Raw genomic sequence first — 16,953 nt, 5'->3', positions numbered from 1 at the left:
TTTCACATATCATTAAACATGGTTTATTACATGCAACAGTACTGCTTTCACATATCATTAAACATGGTTTATTACATGCAACAGTACTACTTCCACATATCATTAAACATGGTTTATTACATGTAACAGTACTACTTCCACATATCATTAAACATGGTTTATTACATGTAACAGTACTACTTTCACATATCATTAAACATGGTTTATTACATGCAACAGTACTACTTTCACATATCATTAAACATGGTTTATTACATGCAACAGTACTGCTTTCACATATCATTAAACATGGTTTATTACATGTAACAGTACTGCTTTCACATATCATTAAACATGGTTTATTACATGTAACAGTACTACTTTCACATATCATTAAACATGGTTTATTACATGTAATACTACTTTCATCACACGTCATTAAACATGGTTTATTACATGTAACAGTACTACTTTCACATATCATTAAACATGGTTTATTACATGTAACAGTACTGCTTTCACATATCATTAAAGATGATTTATTACATGTAACAGTTCTACTTTCATCACACGTCTTAAATACAACCACAGCTACTTTGTGGGGTCAGGGAGAACAGGTACAAACCAATGAGAAATTCCACCATTATCACCAAAAACTACCCAATCATTAGAAGCAGAGGAAGTTCCTTCTGCCGGCGCAGTCCCTGGTTCCCCAGTGCGCCCCCTCCCTGGGCAGGGTGCCACAGCGGGCGTCGGCGGCGGGGCGGAGAAGCCCCCCCCCTCCCAGGACTGGTGCTGTAGAGGGTCCCCGTTGACCCACATCCACCAGCCCGCCACGTAGCGCAAACCCGTCCACACGTGATCCGTCTGGGCCTGCTTTATCAGGGCCTGGGCCTGTATGGTCAGAATTACTCATCAGGATTAATTGATCATGTTAAAAACTCAACATTATGTGTAGTGGAAATTCTGCATTACCAAGACCTTAGTTGAACTCCTTTAACAGACTTTGTGTTTGGGCAGTTAAAACTGGTTTCTCGCTGCCTGCCTAGAGGAGAATATTGTGTTCTTAGATCATATTTGTTTTGAAGAAATAAGCGCCTTGAAGGTCTTCACTCACATTCCACGCTATACCAATCCTCCGTTGCCTACATAACAGGATCTACCTTGGGGTGGGGGCCGAGTGATGGTTTAAAAGCAACTCGCACACCAAGGTTGTTCATTTTGAACAACCTTGCAGATCAGGGCCGCCACCTCTCACATTGCAAACTGCTGTGCGCACAAAGCAACTCAGTGAGTTGGGATCTGTACTTGTTCTTTGGTAATAAACTTTGTTAAACTTGGAACGTTGACTTTGAATCTCTCCTGAACAATACTTTGCCTCCGAAAATTCAACAACAATTTGGTGTCAGAAGTGGGATTGCATGAGTGACCAGGAGGGACTCTATGCCGACGGTGACTGATCATCTTGGGTAACCAACCTTAAAACCTCACCAGAGCAAATGACTTATAATTTGAGGACTAAAGCAGCAACCCATGAACAACTCTGGAGGAAATGGACTGCATTTAAGAGTAATGACGGGCGCATCTAAGAGAAAATTGATTGCATAGTGAGGTTAGATCCCCCCGGTTCTTGGTGTGTGTAGAGTTCTTTGTTTGTTTTTGTCTATGAAAAAGGAAAATGTAAGCATTGTATTAGTATGTCCTGTAACATTTGTGTGAAATAATTTTAAAAATAAAAAGTAGTAAAAATGGGAGCCTTGGTATGAGACAGAGTCAGAGGAAGACAAAGGAATGAAAAAGAAAGGTAAGAAAGTCAAAGATCAGGTAGACTGGAGAGCGTTTGGCATGTCCCAGACAGCAATCCGATCAGGGCCATATATAGATCTGGCACTTGTGGCTTAGTTCCGGCCCATATATGGCCCAGATCCGCTTGCTATCTGGGGTGGATGGAAGAGGCTAACGGAATGGAGACACGAACAAAGGAACATGCTGTCCACGCTGAGAAAACACTCAGGGACCGTCGTGTGAAGTAAAAAGAAGAAAAACGAAGCTCTGACCTTCACAAAGCGACATTGACTTTGATTTACCAGAGAATTACAACCGCGGACTGCGTCTCCCGCTGACTGAGAGGTCCCAGATAGCAAGCGGATGTGTAATGATTCTGGGCCATATATGGGCCGGAACTAAGCCACAAGGGCCAGATCTGGCCTGTATATGGCCCAGATCCGCTTGCTATCTGGGGTAGCTGGGGCATGGGTGGGACGAGCAGACACCTGACCGCCTGAGGACAGCCAAACTCACTCCACAGACACTTAAACTGATTGATGGCATGATAGATAGATTAGAATCTGAGCAGTGATTTGGAGTGGGCACAGACTCTGCTTTAGCTATGTCTATCAATGGCCTCTCTGTCCCTTTGATGTCTCATCTGTAAACAGTCCATTGCTTGAATCAGCACGCACACACACGCACACAGACACACACACGCACACACACACTCGCACACGCACACACACGCACACACACACTCGCACACTCATTGATGATTGTTGATGAAGTTACATAAGAGTGGAAGAGCTAAATATCACATTGCATGTACTGGTGCATCTCAGAAAATTAGAATATTGTGAAAAAGTCCATTATTTTCCGTAATTTAATTCAAACAGTGAAACTTTCATGTATTCTAGATCCATTACACAAAGTTAAATATTTCAAGCCTTTTTTGTTTTAATCTTTATGATTGTACAGTATGTTCATTTATACACAATAATTGGTGGGGGCTCCCTTTGCACAAATTACTGCATCAACGTGGAGCGCGGAAGCATGGAAGCAATCAGCCTTGAAATATTTCACTTCATGTGTAATGAATCTATAATATATGAAAGTTTCACTTTTCGAATTAAATTACGGATAAATAATGAACTTTCCACAATATTCTTATTTTCTGAGACCCGTACACACAGAGGGAGAGATGAAGTAGGCCTATATGAGAAAGATTGATTGAGAGAAAGTGAGAGCTTAGGGATAGTGACTCTGAGAAAGACTGTTGGAATGAGCTTAGATGCGTAGTGTCGGTTTCACTTCCTCCCTAATCAGCTTCTCTGTCATGCAGATCAGTTTCCAATCGACGTCCTGAATTCAGCTCTGCATGTGTCACTAGCGAAACATTGCTCTGACGCATGGAAAAATTCGGGCCCATGGAGGAAAACAATGTGAAGATTAATGTTTGTGGGAAGACACTAATGAACCCGCATGTCTAATTTAACTCATCGTTGAACGTTTTTAGAATTCCTTTTGTTTCTGCTGTACCAGTTAAGACCCAGATAGCAAGCGGATCTGGGCCATATATGGGCCGGAACTGAGCCACAAGGGCCAGATCTGGCCTGTATATGGCCCAGATCCGCTTGCTATCTGGGGGGGGGGTGGTAGCCTGACGAAGGCGGGGCTGGCGAGGCGGGGGCGTGACAGATTGCACTGTCATCAAGGACTTCCGACGACGCAGCTGGAGCCAGAGACAGTGGTTGGGAGCATTCTTGGTGTTACGCTCACACACACGGTGGTGTAGGTGGCAGGGCGAGTGACCTGGGTTCATGCGAACCGCTGCAAAGCGGCACCAGAATACCTCCTGAGACACAAACGCCACGACCAGATCACCACCAGCAATAGGAGAGGTCCAGTGCGCCACCTGTCGACTGCTACACGATTTCACATTGCACATACACGCATCCTGAGACATATACCTAGATAAACAACCTAGATAGCAAGCGGATCTGGGCCATATACAGGCCAGATCTGGCCCTTGTGGCTTAGTTCCGGCCTATATATGGCCCAGAATTATTACACATCTGCTTGCTATCTGGGAAAGGCTTGACGATGGAACGGCGAAGACGTCCATGGCGTCCGTTCCGCCAGCCAGGACTCTGTTCCAGAACTCACTCCGGAACCACCTGTCTTCTGAGATGCTGATAATGAAGATGAACTGTAGGAGTAGCCTATGATGATACTCATGTTAAATTGATATTTGATTATGCTGCTTGTGTGCACTAGTTTTATGTTCTGACAAAAATAGCTTTTTTTGCTTAAACTTTCTTTCTTACTTTCTTACTTTTGTGTTCAAACGAGAGAAACAATAGATGATAAAAATGGAGGGAAGGTAGAGTAAATTCCCAAGGCCTTAGTTGAACTCCTTTAACAGACTGTGGTGTTTGGCGAGTTAAAACTGTTTTTCTCGCAGCCTGCCTAGAGGAGCATATCGTGTTCTTTGATTAGCTTTGTTTTGAAGAAATAAGCGCCTTGAAGGTCTTCACTCACATTCCACGCTATACCAATCCTCTGCTGCCTACATAACAGGATCTACCTTGGGGTGGGGGCCGAGTGATGGTTTAAAAGCAACTCGCACACCAAGGCTGTTCATTACTGTAACTACAGATCAGGGCTGCTACTTCTGACATTGTGAACTGCTGCGCGCACAAAGCAACTGAGTTAGATGGGGCGCATTAAACGCATTTCGTTTTATATGACCTTTTACAGTATGTGTTGCATTTTGTCTTGATGCTTTTACGTCTCATGTAAAGCACTTTGAATTGCCTTGTTGCTGAAATGTGCTCTACAAATAAACTTGCCTAGCCTTGCCTAGCCTTAGATGATCCCCTTGCCTTGCCTAGCCTAGCCTTAGATGATCCCCTTGCCTTGCCTTGCCTAGCCTTAGATGATCCCCTTGCCTTGCCTAGCCTTAGATGATCCCCTTGCCTTGCCTTGCCTAGCCTTAGATGGTCCCCTTGCCTTGCCTTGCCTAGCCTTAGATGATCCCCTTGCCTTGCCTAGCCTAGCCTTAGATGGTCCCCTTGCCTTGCCTTGCCTAGCCTTAGATGATCCCCTTGCCTTGCCTAGCCTTAGATGATCCCCTTGCCTTTCCTAGCCTAGCCTTAGATGATCCCCTTGCCTAGCCTTGCCTAGCCTTAGATGATCCCCTTGCCTTGCCTAGCCTTAGATGATCCCCTTGCCTTGCCTAGCCTTAGATGATCCCCTTGCCTTGCCTAGCCTTAGATGGTCCCCTTGCCTTGCCTTGCCTAGCCTTAGATGGTCCCCTTCTTGAGGTGGGTTCTGTACTTCCAAACGTTCTTTGGTAATAAACGTTGCTAAACTTACAACGTTGGCATTGAATCTCTCCTGAACAATACCTTGTCACAGAAAGTTCCACAACACATGTCGGTCAACATGTATCTACGATGGATGGATGGATGGATGGATGGATGGATGGATGGATGGATGGATGGATGGATGGATGGATGGATGGATGGATGGATGGATGGATGGATGGATGGATGGATGGATGGATGGATGGATGGATGGATGGATGGATGGATGGATGGATGGATGGATGGATGGATGGATGGATGGATGGATGGATGGATGGATGGATGGATGGATGGATGGATGGATGGATGGATGGATGGATGGATGGATGGATGGATGGATGGATGGATGGATGGATGGATGGATGGATGGATGGATGGATGGATGGATGGATGGATGGATGGATGGATGGATGGATGGATGGATGGATGGATGGATGGATGGATGGATGGATGGATGGATGGATGGATGGATGGATGGATGGATGGATGGATGGATGGATGGATGGATGGATGGATGGATGGATGGATGGATGGATGGATGGATGGATGGATGGATGGATGGATGGATGGATGGATGGATGGATGGATGGATGGATGGATGGATGGATGGATGGATGGATGGATGGATGGATGGATGGATGGATGGATGGATGGATGGATGGATGGATGGATGGATGGATGGATGGATGGATGGATGGATGGATGGATGGATGGATGGATGGATGGATGGATGGATGGATGGATGGATGGATGGATGGATGGATGGATGGATGCCAAAATAATAGAATTTGCTTCACTTGGTGTTTTGGAACCAATTTTGAAACATTAAGTAATCATGTTGTGTTTGTTATCCTGTTCCTACAGATACGTGAGACCTCTGATGACGTGGTACCACCCCCCTACCCCTCTCCTACAGTACCTGCTGGTCTTCCTCTGGAGAGAGCAGGCTGGGGAGATCAGTGTAGGTCTCCCTGCAGTGGTCCAGAGCCTCCTCCCATGTCTTGTTCTCTCTCACCAGAACCATCCCCAGATCAAAGCACATAAACAGGCGTCTTTGGCTACAATGAAGGCTGAACCATTCCCCATCATAATAGTCCACAATCGCACACATGCCGTTTGTGTCTGGTTCTCCTGCTCCCCATTTGGTGAACGACAATCCCCAGTCCCCTGACCACTTCCACCCTGTCATAGAACTGTCTCTGTGAAGGCCGATCCATGGTCTAGTCATGGAATAAGAGATGAAAGTAGTACCAGCCAGCTGGTCTGCCTCCTGCTGGTTGCTGATGAAAGCCAGGTCGGTGTGCAGCTTCCTGCAGTAGAGCAGAGCGTCTTCACAGGTCTTCCACAGTGCAACCCGGTGGTATTCTTTACGCAGACCAAAGGTGACAGCGCTCAGGGCCAAGACCATGAGTCCCGCCATGCTGCTCTTACCCTCCATGATGCTCTTAGTGTCGACCGGAGTCAACTGGACCTGATGGCCGTCTTATACTGTACCCGGCCCCGTTCACCTGCACACCCAACCCACCAATCGCTGACCTCGCCCCAAATACTCCACGCGCCAATGAGAACTCTCCCTCTGTTCACCTGTTTCTGCCCCCCCCCCCGCTCCCCTCTCTATGGACATTACACTCCCCCCGTCTTTGCAAATGTACTCTTTTTCTATCAGACAAATATTTCCAGACGTGCAGAAGTCTCAGGGAGGGAACCTTCAGTCCTGTCACCAAGGTCACATCTCCAGGCTGGTCCTGACCTGGTATCCCTCGGGTCACCGACTGCCCACTCCTGTCTGGGATGAGAGCTGAATAGTTAGGCCTTATGACCCCCCCCCCCCCCTCCCCCCCTCCTCCCCTCACGTGATTTGACCAGGAGACAAAGAATGGCACAGGTGAAAGAGAAGTCTATGGTTCTGTCACTCACTCCCCAGATAGCAAGCGGATCTGGGCCATATATGGGCCGGAACTAAGCCACAAGTGCCAGATCTGGCCTGTATATGGCCCTGATCGGATTGCTGTCTGGGTTACACCTCTCAGAACAGACAACATAAGGAAGTAGGGGAGTTACGTTACTGGAATTGACCTGATTTAACCCCCTTTCGGCCATCTTGTTTTCTCTTCTCCCTTCTCCAGTCAAATATCAGGCAAATCATCAGTCTGCAACTCAAGCAAATTTGCTGAGGATTAGTTAATTCCTTTGCCTACAGGCTTTGGTCGCTCACTGGGATTTTGATGAATAAATCTAAGATGGAGGCGAGTAGATTGATCTGGTCTAATAACTGTCTCCATCCTTAATCTTCAAATCAAATCTTACCAGTCTCAGTATGCTCTCCTGTGAAATGTATCGCAATCCTCCCATCCTTCTGTGCACTCTTCTGTTAGTCATGTCTCTCTTATGAAGTTTTTAGCCCATGTTTACTACTCTGTATATGTTTTTAGTCAATAAACAAACATTTTCCAGGAGCTTGCTCGATTGTCTCGTTGAGAGAGGTCAGGGAAGAATTCTTACAGCTCACTATTCTGGCCCCTGGGTGAACGGTTGCTGTAGGGCCATCGTCAGGACTATTGTCTTTCAATGCCAGTTGAGGGCTTCTGGCATAGGACTGGACCGATGTGCAAAGTTTGGTGAATTTTCATGCATGGGAAGTCAGACTTCTTAGGAAGAAGAAGAAGAAGAAGAAGATTGGGGAGGAAGAAGAAGAAGAAGAAGAAGAAGAAGAAGAAAAAAGAAGAAGAAGAAGATTGGGGAAGAAGAAGAAGAAGATTGGGGAGGAAGAAGAAGAAGATTGGGGAGGAAGAAGAAGAAGATTGGGGAGGAAGAAGAAGAAGAAGAAGAAGAAGAAAAAAGAAGAAGAAGAAGAAGAAGATTGGGGAAGAAGAAGAAGATTGGGGAAGAAGAAGAAGAAGATTGGGGAAGAAAAAGGGGGAAATAAAAGAGGCACCGTCAGCTGAGGCCGTCCAGCCCCTAATGGCTCTCACAGTCCTTCCTGGCCTCTCAGGTGTGAGGACGCTCTGGGGAGCAGGTGTGGGTGTGCTCTGGGGAGCAGGTGTGAGGACGCTCTGGGGAGCAGGTGTGAGGACGCTCTGGGGAGCAGGTGTGGGTGTGCTCTGGGGAGCAGGTGTGAGGACGCTCTGGGGAGCAGGTGTGAGGACGCTCTGGGGAGCAGGTGTGAGTGTGCTCTGGGGAGCAGGTGTGAGGACGCTCTGGGGAGCAGGTGTGAGGACGCTCTGGGGAGCAGGTGTGAGTGTGCTCTGGGGAGCAGGTGTGAGTGCGCTCTGGGGAGCAGGTGTGAGTGCGCTCTGGGGAGCAGGTGTGAGGACGCTCTGGGGAGCAGGTGTGAGTGTGCTCTGGGGAGCAGGTGTGAGTGTGCTCTGGGGAGCAGGTGTGAGGACGCTCTGGGGAGCAGGTGTGAGGACGCTCTGGGGAGCAGGTGTGAGTGTGCTCTGGGGAGCAGGTGTGAGTGTGCTCTGGGGAGCAGGTGTGAGGACGCTCTGGGGAGCAGGTGTGAGGACGCTCTGGGGAGCAGGTGTGAGTGTGCTCTGGGGAGCAGGTGTGAGTGTGCTCTGGGGAGCAGGTGTGAGGACGCTCTGGGGAGCAGGTGTGAGGACGCTCTGGGGAGCAGGTAGATGAAGGCATCGTCCACGTTGATTCAGGCCTGGCACACGCACTGCCGTGGGTCTAGCAAGTCGCTCACGCTCGGCTCTGTGTGTGTGTGTGTGTGTGTGTGTGTGTGTGTGTGTGTGTGTGTGTGGTTATCTATTGCATGTTTCTCGTTGGTTTGCACCACCTGTCTTCGTTGGCCTCCTTATACGTTCCCTTGTGTTTCCTTTGATCTGCATTAGATCCTCGTTTATCCCGTTCTGTGTTCCTACTCTGTCTGATGTTTTTCACAGAATGGAATAAACTTCATTTTTCACCTGCAGCCTCCGTCTGCTTTTGGGCCCTACCCAGATAGAAAGCGGATCTGGGCCATATATGGGCCGGAACTAAGCCACAAGTACCAGATCTGGCCTGTAAATGGCCCTGGTCGGATTGCTGTCTGGGTACCATCACCATCTTGCATGCAACTTGGTTTGATGACGTAATTTGCAACTGAGTCTCTAAGAAGAGTGCAGGTGAAAGAAAAGTCTGTGTGTCTGTCTCTCATCCACACCTTTCAGAACAAACCTCAGAAGGGAGCAGAGGGGTAGTTAGGTATTTAGCATCATGAGTCCTGTTATGTTATTCACAATCACATACAACGGTCCATATAAACATTTTGACAGACTGTGCACTCTTGAGATATTAGCTTGTGCACAGCTACAGTATGTAGTACCCAATGGAGCTCTATGGGCATATTAAGGACCCTGCCAAGGGATAAAATAGAGATCTATTGTGTACTTAACTGTGACATGAGCAATGAGCACTTATAACTCAAAAGTTTAAAGCATGTAAAAAATGTTATATGGATCTTTGCATATGATCGTAAATAACCTTGTAACAGGGCGTATGATGCAAAATACTTCTTTAAAGTTACTAGAATTGACCTTGATTTCCCTATTTCAGTCATGTTGTTTTCTCTGCTCCCTTCTTTAGTCAAATCAGGGAAACCATCTTGTTTGCAACTCAAACAAATCTGCAGAGTTTGGCTGCAAAGGTCAGTGTTTACGTCAGAACCACGTCCTCCTCCTTGGCTGACTTGCCTGTTTGTAGATCTGGAAGGAGACACTGCGTCTGTCATAGAAATTTAGGCTTTTCCTAAACGTTACTTTATTTTGGAAGGATATATTGCAAATACGAATGATGATGTTGAAAAATATTTAGAAAGGTGGAAAAGTTTATTGAAGAGGAAGGCTGGTAATGTGGGTATATTGACTTTTAAAAAAGCAAGATTAAGAAAAAATAATAAAGGAAAAAAAGGAAAAAAGACAAACGTGATCATTTGGAACAAGATAAGATCATTTCTGTTTTATGTCTTTCTTTACAATGTTTTGAAGCCAAAGTGTAAAGATACAAGATATGTGTTTGTGTCTTATTGTTTTGTTCTGTTTGTCTGTATTGTTGTGATGTCATGTGTTGTTTTTGAGAATTTAAAAAATAAAAAAAATAAAATATAAAGAAGGCTTTTCAGAGATTATTGGCTTGGCCTTTTGTTTTACAGTCTTCCCCTACCTCCTGTTTGCAACCTCATACCTTTTGAGATTCAAGAACCCCTGCCTGTGTTTCTCATGTATGGCAGGATGACATCTCCAGGGGGGGACACACCCGGCCCGTTCCGGCCCATATATGGCCCAGATCCGCTTGCTATCTGCGCCATATATGGGCCGGAACTAAGCCACAAGGGCCAGATCTGGCCTGTATATGGCCCAGATCCGCTTGCTATCTGGGAGGCTTTGTTGTCTGAGAACCTGTGACCTCCCATTGTTCCATTGTCTGTGCAGAAACCTATTTGATATTTCCCGCCCTTTCCTATATCACGTGTCTAAACTCTCGCCATTGTTGATGACGTCCGCCATGAATGATGACGTATAATGATGAGTTAGCCAATCAGATCTTAGAAACGTCATATCCGAGTATGACCTTGAATATAAGACCGCGCAAAACCAAACTTCACTACTTCTTTGGGTGAAATGCTTTTTCTTTTTGTTCCATTTCGGAAGTCCAGTTGCAACTGTATGTATTTTGGAATAAAGAACCAGTCTTTGAACGATTGATATGAACCTCAGCAAAACGTCTTACTTTTGATTCATATTTGATAGTTACATCAAATTATTCTATTACACGTCTCCCACCGCTTGTATGTACCAAACAAAGAATTCAAGACTTTTTACATGCAACAATCTGATGTGATCAGTCTGCTGGACACATTAAGAGGCCTGTCCTGTCCAAGAAGATATCCAGCAGATATTGGATTCCAAACTGTCAATCCTGGACAAATCTTGATGAATCAAACACATGTCTAAAGAATAAGTAAACAAACAAACCTAGTGTTTTCTCAATCCAAGGGAAACTCATCCAAAGCATACTTTATTGAAACACTTTATTGATAGGAAAATGAAACTTAAATAAGAAATAAAAGTAAAATAGGCCTGTGTTGTTCAGTAACTACAGGTGCATCACGCAGAAAGGGCAATATATTATATCAGATAGATTATCTATACATCTACCGATCAATCCATCGATGGATCGATATATATCTATCAGTACAAAGCATCACCCTTTTCTCGGGTCTAATAAAGGCTCCGTTTCTCAACCATCAAATCAGCAGTAGAAACGAGGAGCGTAAGCAGTTTGGGTTTCAAGGCAGCGCTGATCAACCCTGTTGTGGGAGAACTGTCCAGTAAGCAGAGCAGCAGCAGCCAGGTCCACTAGACCATTGGTCCCCAACCACCGGGCCACGGAAAGTATAGCCTAAAATAAAAAAGAAATACATAAAAAAGAAAAAAAATTTAAAAAAAAAATGTGGGGGGGGGTGGGGTAATACATTTATTACATTGAACTGTGTTCAGTCTGTTGGTCATTTTTTCACCAGTAACCACAATCTGTGAACCCCACAACAATTTACAGATTTTGAACTTCCGACCCGGAAGTTCCAAATAAAGGAGCACTTCTGAGTTGATCTTGAGCCACGTTTATATCAGTGTGTTGTTAGGCCTACTTAAACTTATTATTAGGCCTATAATAATAATAATAATAATAATAGGCTAATATGTGTTGACACCAAAATAATATGCATGTAATGTGTTTAAATCAGTGTGCTGTTGTTAGGCCTACTTAAACTTATGAAAAAGCGACTACACTACAACATCATAGGCTCAGAAAAAAAACAACGTTTTAGGCTACCCCCCGGGCGTCAGAAAATGTGGCTATATGAAACCGGTCCAAAAGGTTGGGGACCCCTGCTCTAGACCACGCAGTTCACTCATTCACTGTTTTCATTCAGTGCACGTAGCGCCAGAGGTCTGGGTGTTCACGGTCGTGGCGCCGGCCTGGCCCCGGGGAGGGGGGGAGGGGGGGGTCTGCGTGCTCCGGCCTGGTCCGGAGGCGGTCCAGCAGGGTGGCCAGGACCTCTGCAGCCCTGGATAATGACAGCGCCTGTGGGAGGCTGGTCCCCGTGTCCTCCACCAGCCGTAATGACCGGGACTGCACTGAGAGGACGGAGGACATGAGATGAGTCAGACAGGCACTTAGAATTAATAGATGTGTTGTGTGTGTGTGTGTGTGTGTGTGTGTGTGTGTGTGTGTGTGTGTGTGTGTGTGTGTGTGTGTGTGTGTGTGTGTGTGTGTGTGAGAGAGAGAGAGAGAGAGAGAGAGAGAATACTGACCCTTGGTCTCAGTGAAGTCTGTCATCTGGCTGGTCTGGCTGTAGGGGTCTGGCTGTAGACTTGAGGAGAGAAGGAGAGAGAGGGACAGAAGCAGCACCTGAGAGAGAGAGAGAGAGAGAGAGAGAGAGAGAGAGAGAGGGGGGGGGGGGGAGAGAGGGGGGGGTGGGAGGGAGAGAGAGAGGGGGGGAGTGGGAGGGAGAGAGAGAGAGAGGGAGAGAGAGGGGGAGAGAGAGTGGGAGGGAGAGAAAGAGAGAGGGAGAGAGAAAGAGAGAGAAAGAGAGAATGGGAGGGAGAGAGAGTGGGAGGGAGAGAAAGAGAGAGAGAGGGAGGGAGGGGGAGGGAGAGAGAGTTGGAGAGAGAAAGAGGGGGGGGGCGTGGAGACAGAGAGAAAGAGACTGAGTGCTTTTAAAAATGCATAGCGTACAGAGAGTTGAACGAGGACAATGAATGTGTTCAACACACATTTTGAATGCAGTCCGTGACTCAGGGCTGGATGATGGAGTGAGTCACAGTGCTGCTCTGCACTCCACAGGCTCTTCAATCACCGCCTTGTCTTCTACCTCGGACTATCGGCATCTCCTTGTTTCCTTCCCCCTACTTTCCTTGTTTCCTTCCCCCTACTTTCCTTGTTTCCTTCACCCTACTTTCCTTGTTTCCTTCCCCCTACTTTCCTTGTTTCCTTCCCCCTACTGTCCTTGTTTCCTTCACCCTACTTTCCTTGTTTCCTTCCCCCTACTTTCCTTGTTTCCTTCCCCTTACTTTCCTTGTTTCCTTACCCCTACTTTCCTTGTTTCCTTCACCCTACTTTCCTTGTTTCCTTCCCCCTACTTTTCTTGTTTACTCCCTATTCTCTTGTTTCCTTCCCCCTAATTTCCTTGTTTACTCCCTATTCTCTTGTTTCCTTCCCCCTAATTTCCTTGTTTCCTTCCCCCTACTTTCCTTGTTTCCTTCCCCCTACTTTCCTTGTTTACTTCCTATTCTCTTGTTTCCTTCCCCCTACTTTCCTTGTTTCCTTCCCCCTACTTTCCTTGTTTACTTCCCCCTACTTTCCTTGTTTACTTCCTATTCTCTTGTTTCCTTCCCCCTACTTTCCTTGTTTCCTTCCCCCTACTTTCCTTGTTTACTTCCCCCTACTTTCCTTGTTTACTCCATATTCTCTTGTTTCCTTCCCCCTACTTTCCTCGTTTACTCCCTATTCTCTTGTCACTTTTGCTGTATTGTACTGTGTTGCCATGTGTGTGAAGCACTTTCTGATCCCTATCTGTGAAAGGTGCTATACAAATAAACATATTATTATTATTGAATATACTATATTATTATATATTATTGACGACTACACGCAGCAACAGCAATAATATAACACTGTTTATCCTTGACCCTGTCCAAGCTCAGGTCGATGTAGTATATGGAATAATTCAAAAGAAACGTATTGACGATCCAGTGGTAGGTTAGTGGTGTGCACATTTCACCGCTCCTCAAACACAAAACCTCGAAGGTCGTTTTATTGGCCACGCGGCAAATTCACACCAACGCACTTGAGAGCGAGCGGCGACGTGTAGGCTAGCACACAACACGCACACATGCATGACGCTCAGTGGAATTCGTTCTCCGCATTTCTCCCATCCAAGCCGTCCTCCTCCAGGGGCAGTCTGGTCAGTGGGCAGCCAGGAGCAGTGGGCAGCCAGGAGCAGTGGGCAGCCTGGTCAGTGGGCAGCCTGGTCAGTGGGCAGCCAGGAGCAGTGGGCAGCCTGGTCAGTGGGCAGCCAGGAGCAGTGGGCAGCCTGGTCAGTGGCGCTCGGGGACCAGGTCCGAGTGCTCAGTCCAGGTCTTGGTCAGGGACCGGACTGAAGAGCATCTGTTCTCCTGCATGTTTTTGGTATTGGGTTCTTGGGAAGAAACCCTTGTGAACACGGGGAGAACCTGCAAACTCTGCGCAGAAAGGCCCGGAGACCTGTGTGTGTGTGTGTGTGTGTGTGTGTGTGTGTGTGTGTGTGTGTGTGTGTGTGTGTGTGTGTGTGTGTGTGTGTGTGTGTGTGTGTGTGTGTGTGTGTGTGTGTGTGTGTCTGTCTCACCAGGATGCAGGTTCCTGTTTGGGCAGTCTTGCTGGGCCCGTTGGCAAGGCGACTCTGCAGTCTTCCCAGCTGTTCCAGCACAGAGCTGCAGACAGACAGACAGAGAGACAGACAGGTGGACAGACAGACAGACAGACAGACAGACAGACAGACAGACAGACAGACAGACAGACAGACAGACAGACAGACAGACAGGCAGGCAGACAGACAGACAGGCGGACAGACAAGCGGACAAACAGACAGACAGGTGGACAGACAGGCAGACAAACAGGCGGACAGACAGACAGACAGACAGACAGACAGACAGACAGACAGACAGACAGACAGACAGACAGACAGACAGACAGACAGACAGAGAGAGTGAGTCACATACCGGCAGGTATACAGCCACTAGCATGGACACACATGAACGTCTCATTCATCACAACGCAGCTGCAGACAGGACAGAAGGAGAGAGGGAGGAGGAACAGGGACAGAAGGAGGGAGGGAGGAGGAACAGGGACAGAAGGAGGGAGGGAGGAGGAACAGGGACAGAAGGAGGGAGGGAGGAGGAACAGGGGACAGAAGGAGGGAGGGAGGAGGAACGGGGACAGAAGAAGGGAGGGAAGGAGGAACAGGGGACAGAAGGAGGGAGGGAGGAGGAACGGGGACAGAAGGAGGGAGGGAAGGAGGAACGGGGACAGAAGGAGGGAGGGAAGGAGGAACAGGGACAGAAGGAGGGAGGGAGGAGGAACAGGGACAGAAGGAGGGAGGGAGGAGGAACGGGACAGAAGGAGGGAGGGAAGAGGAACGGGACAGAAGGAGGGAGGGAGGAGGAACAGGGGACAGAAGGAGGGAGGGAGGAGGAACGGGACAGAAGGAGGGAGGGAAGAGGAACGGGACAGAAGGAAGGAAGAACAGGGGAAGTCCCCTCAGGGTGAGAGCAGGAAGAGAACGCGTCTCTCTCACGTGTTGGTCTGCTCCAGCTGGTAGACCTTCCTCTGCAGCTCCAGGTTGTGAGCAGTACAAGCAGTCATCCTGGGAAGAGAGAGAGAAAAGAGAGAGAGAGAGAGAGAGAGAGAGAGAAAAGAGAGAGAGAGAGAGAGAAGAGAGAGAGAGAGAGAGAGAGAGAGAGACCATTAGAGACAAGCATCCCGCCAACTTTCCTTCTTGTTTTCCCCTCACTCTCTCTCTCTTTTCAAGTGTCACTCTCAACCGGCTGCTTCTCTCTCTGTGAGGCCCCTCCCAGCCTGTCTGGTCTCTCTGTGAGGCTCCTCCCAGCCTGTCTGGTCTCTCTGTGAGGCCCCTCCCAGCCTGGCCGGTCTCCCTCTACTGTACCCTGACTGATAACCCAGAGCTCATCCTGGCTGAGACTCAATGCCAGCAGCATTAATTGAAAACAGACTGAAATCTCTGAAAGGCTGAAAGCAAAACGGAAATATTTTTTGGAATGGGGCTGTTGTTTAACAACATAAGTGTAGACACAATTAGCATAATGGTCATAAAAGTCAGATGGCAAATGGACTCCACTTATGGTAAAAATGGGTAAATGGACTGCACTCATATAGCGCTTTTCCACCTTAGTGGCACTCAAAGCGCTTTACAATGGCCTCTCATTCACCCATACGGCGGTAGCTGCCATGCAAGGTGCTAACCTGCTCATTGGGAGCAATTTGGGGTTAGGTGTCTTGCACCAAGGCACTTCGACATGAGGACAGTCGGAGCTGGGATTCGAACCGCTGACCCTTCGATCACTGAATGACCCGCTCTACCAACTGAGCTACAGCCGCCCCAGGACCATGGTGTTTGTCATAGTCTCATTCAAACCGGCCAAAGTTAACTTTATCATTGCCTATATTATCAATTTTCTTTAGGTGGAGCAGGTGCCTCTAGGCCCCCTGGGATATGGTGTTCCTACCTCCCCTCCAGACTGTCCACATACTCTCTCTTCTTCCTCCTGCTCTCCTGGGCCGACTGCTTGTTGCGGATCTTCCGACGGATCTTCTTCAGAATTCTCTCCTCGTACTGTCCCAGTACACCCACCAGTCACACAGGACAGTGAGAGAGAGAGAGAGAGAGAGAGAGAGAGGCCATTAGAGACAAGTATCCCTCCAACTTTCCTTCTTGTTGTCCCCTCACTCTCTCTCTCTCTCTCTTCAAGTGTCACTCTCAACCGGCTGCTTCTCTCTCTCTCTCTCTCTCTCTCTCTCTCTCTTTCTCTCTCTCTCTCTCTCTCTCTCTCTCTCTCTTTCTCTCTCTCTCTCTCTCTCTCTCTGTGTGGGCTGTATGTTTGTCTGGGAAAGCCCCTCAGGGGACTTTGTAGTTTAGATGTGTTTCTACCTCGAGCGCAGGCCGCAGATATACCGTAGCTGGGGGTAGTTTTATTCACGTGGACCTAGTTGGGTAGTAGGCTAGAGGGGTAGTTGGGTAGTAGGCTAGAGGGGTAGTTGGGTAGTAGGCTAGAGGGGTAGTTGGGTAGTAGGCTAG

At 47.6% G+C, this 16,953-nt stretch overlaps 1 protein-coding gene across 1 annotated transcript in view; it reads right to left on the bottom strand.

Annotated features, from left to right (window-relative positions):
- Positions 1–12,029: 12,029 nt before the first annotated feature.
- Positions 12,030–16,953, bottom strand: part of LOC311316323 (cyclic AMP-responsive element-binding protein 3-like protein 3-B) — a gene marked incomplete at both ends in the record, with an annotated part of 9,295 nt that continues 4,371 nt past the window's right edge. The window contains 5 exons of the mRNA XM_084447165.1: positions 12,030–12,238; positions 12,416–12,512; positions 14,488–14,572; positions 15,436–15,504; positions 16,385–16,491. Coding sequence (XP_084303291.1) covers positions 12,030–12,238; positions 12,416–12,512; positions 14,488–14,572; positions 15,436–15,504; positions 16,385–16,491 — 567 coding nt within the window. The remainder of the gene's footprint in view (positions 12,239–12,415; positions 12,513–14,487; positions 14,573–15,435; positions 15,505–16,384; positions 16,492–16,953) is intronic.

This window comes from Borostomias antarcticus, assembly GCF_949987555.1.
Source record: "Borostomias antarcticus genome assembly, chromosome: 12".
NCBI classification, from domain to species: domain Eukaryota; kingdom Metazoa; phylum Chordata; class Actinopteri; order Stomiiformes; family Stomiidae; genus Borostomias; species Borostomias antarcticus.
Note: the sequence above shows the minus strand (reverse complement) of the source record. Positions and strands in the feature narration are given on the sequence as shown.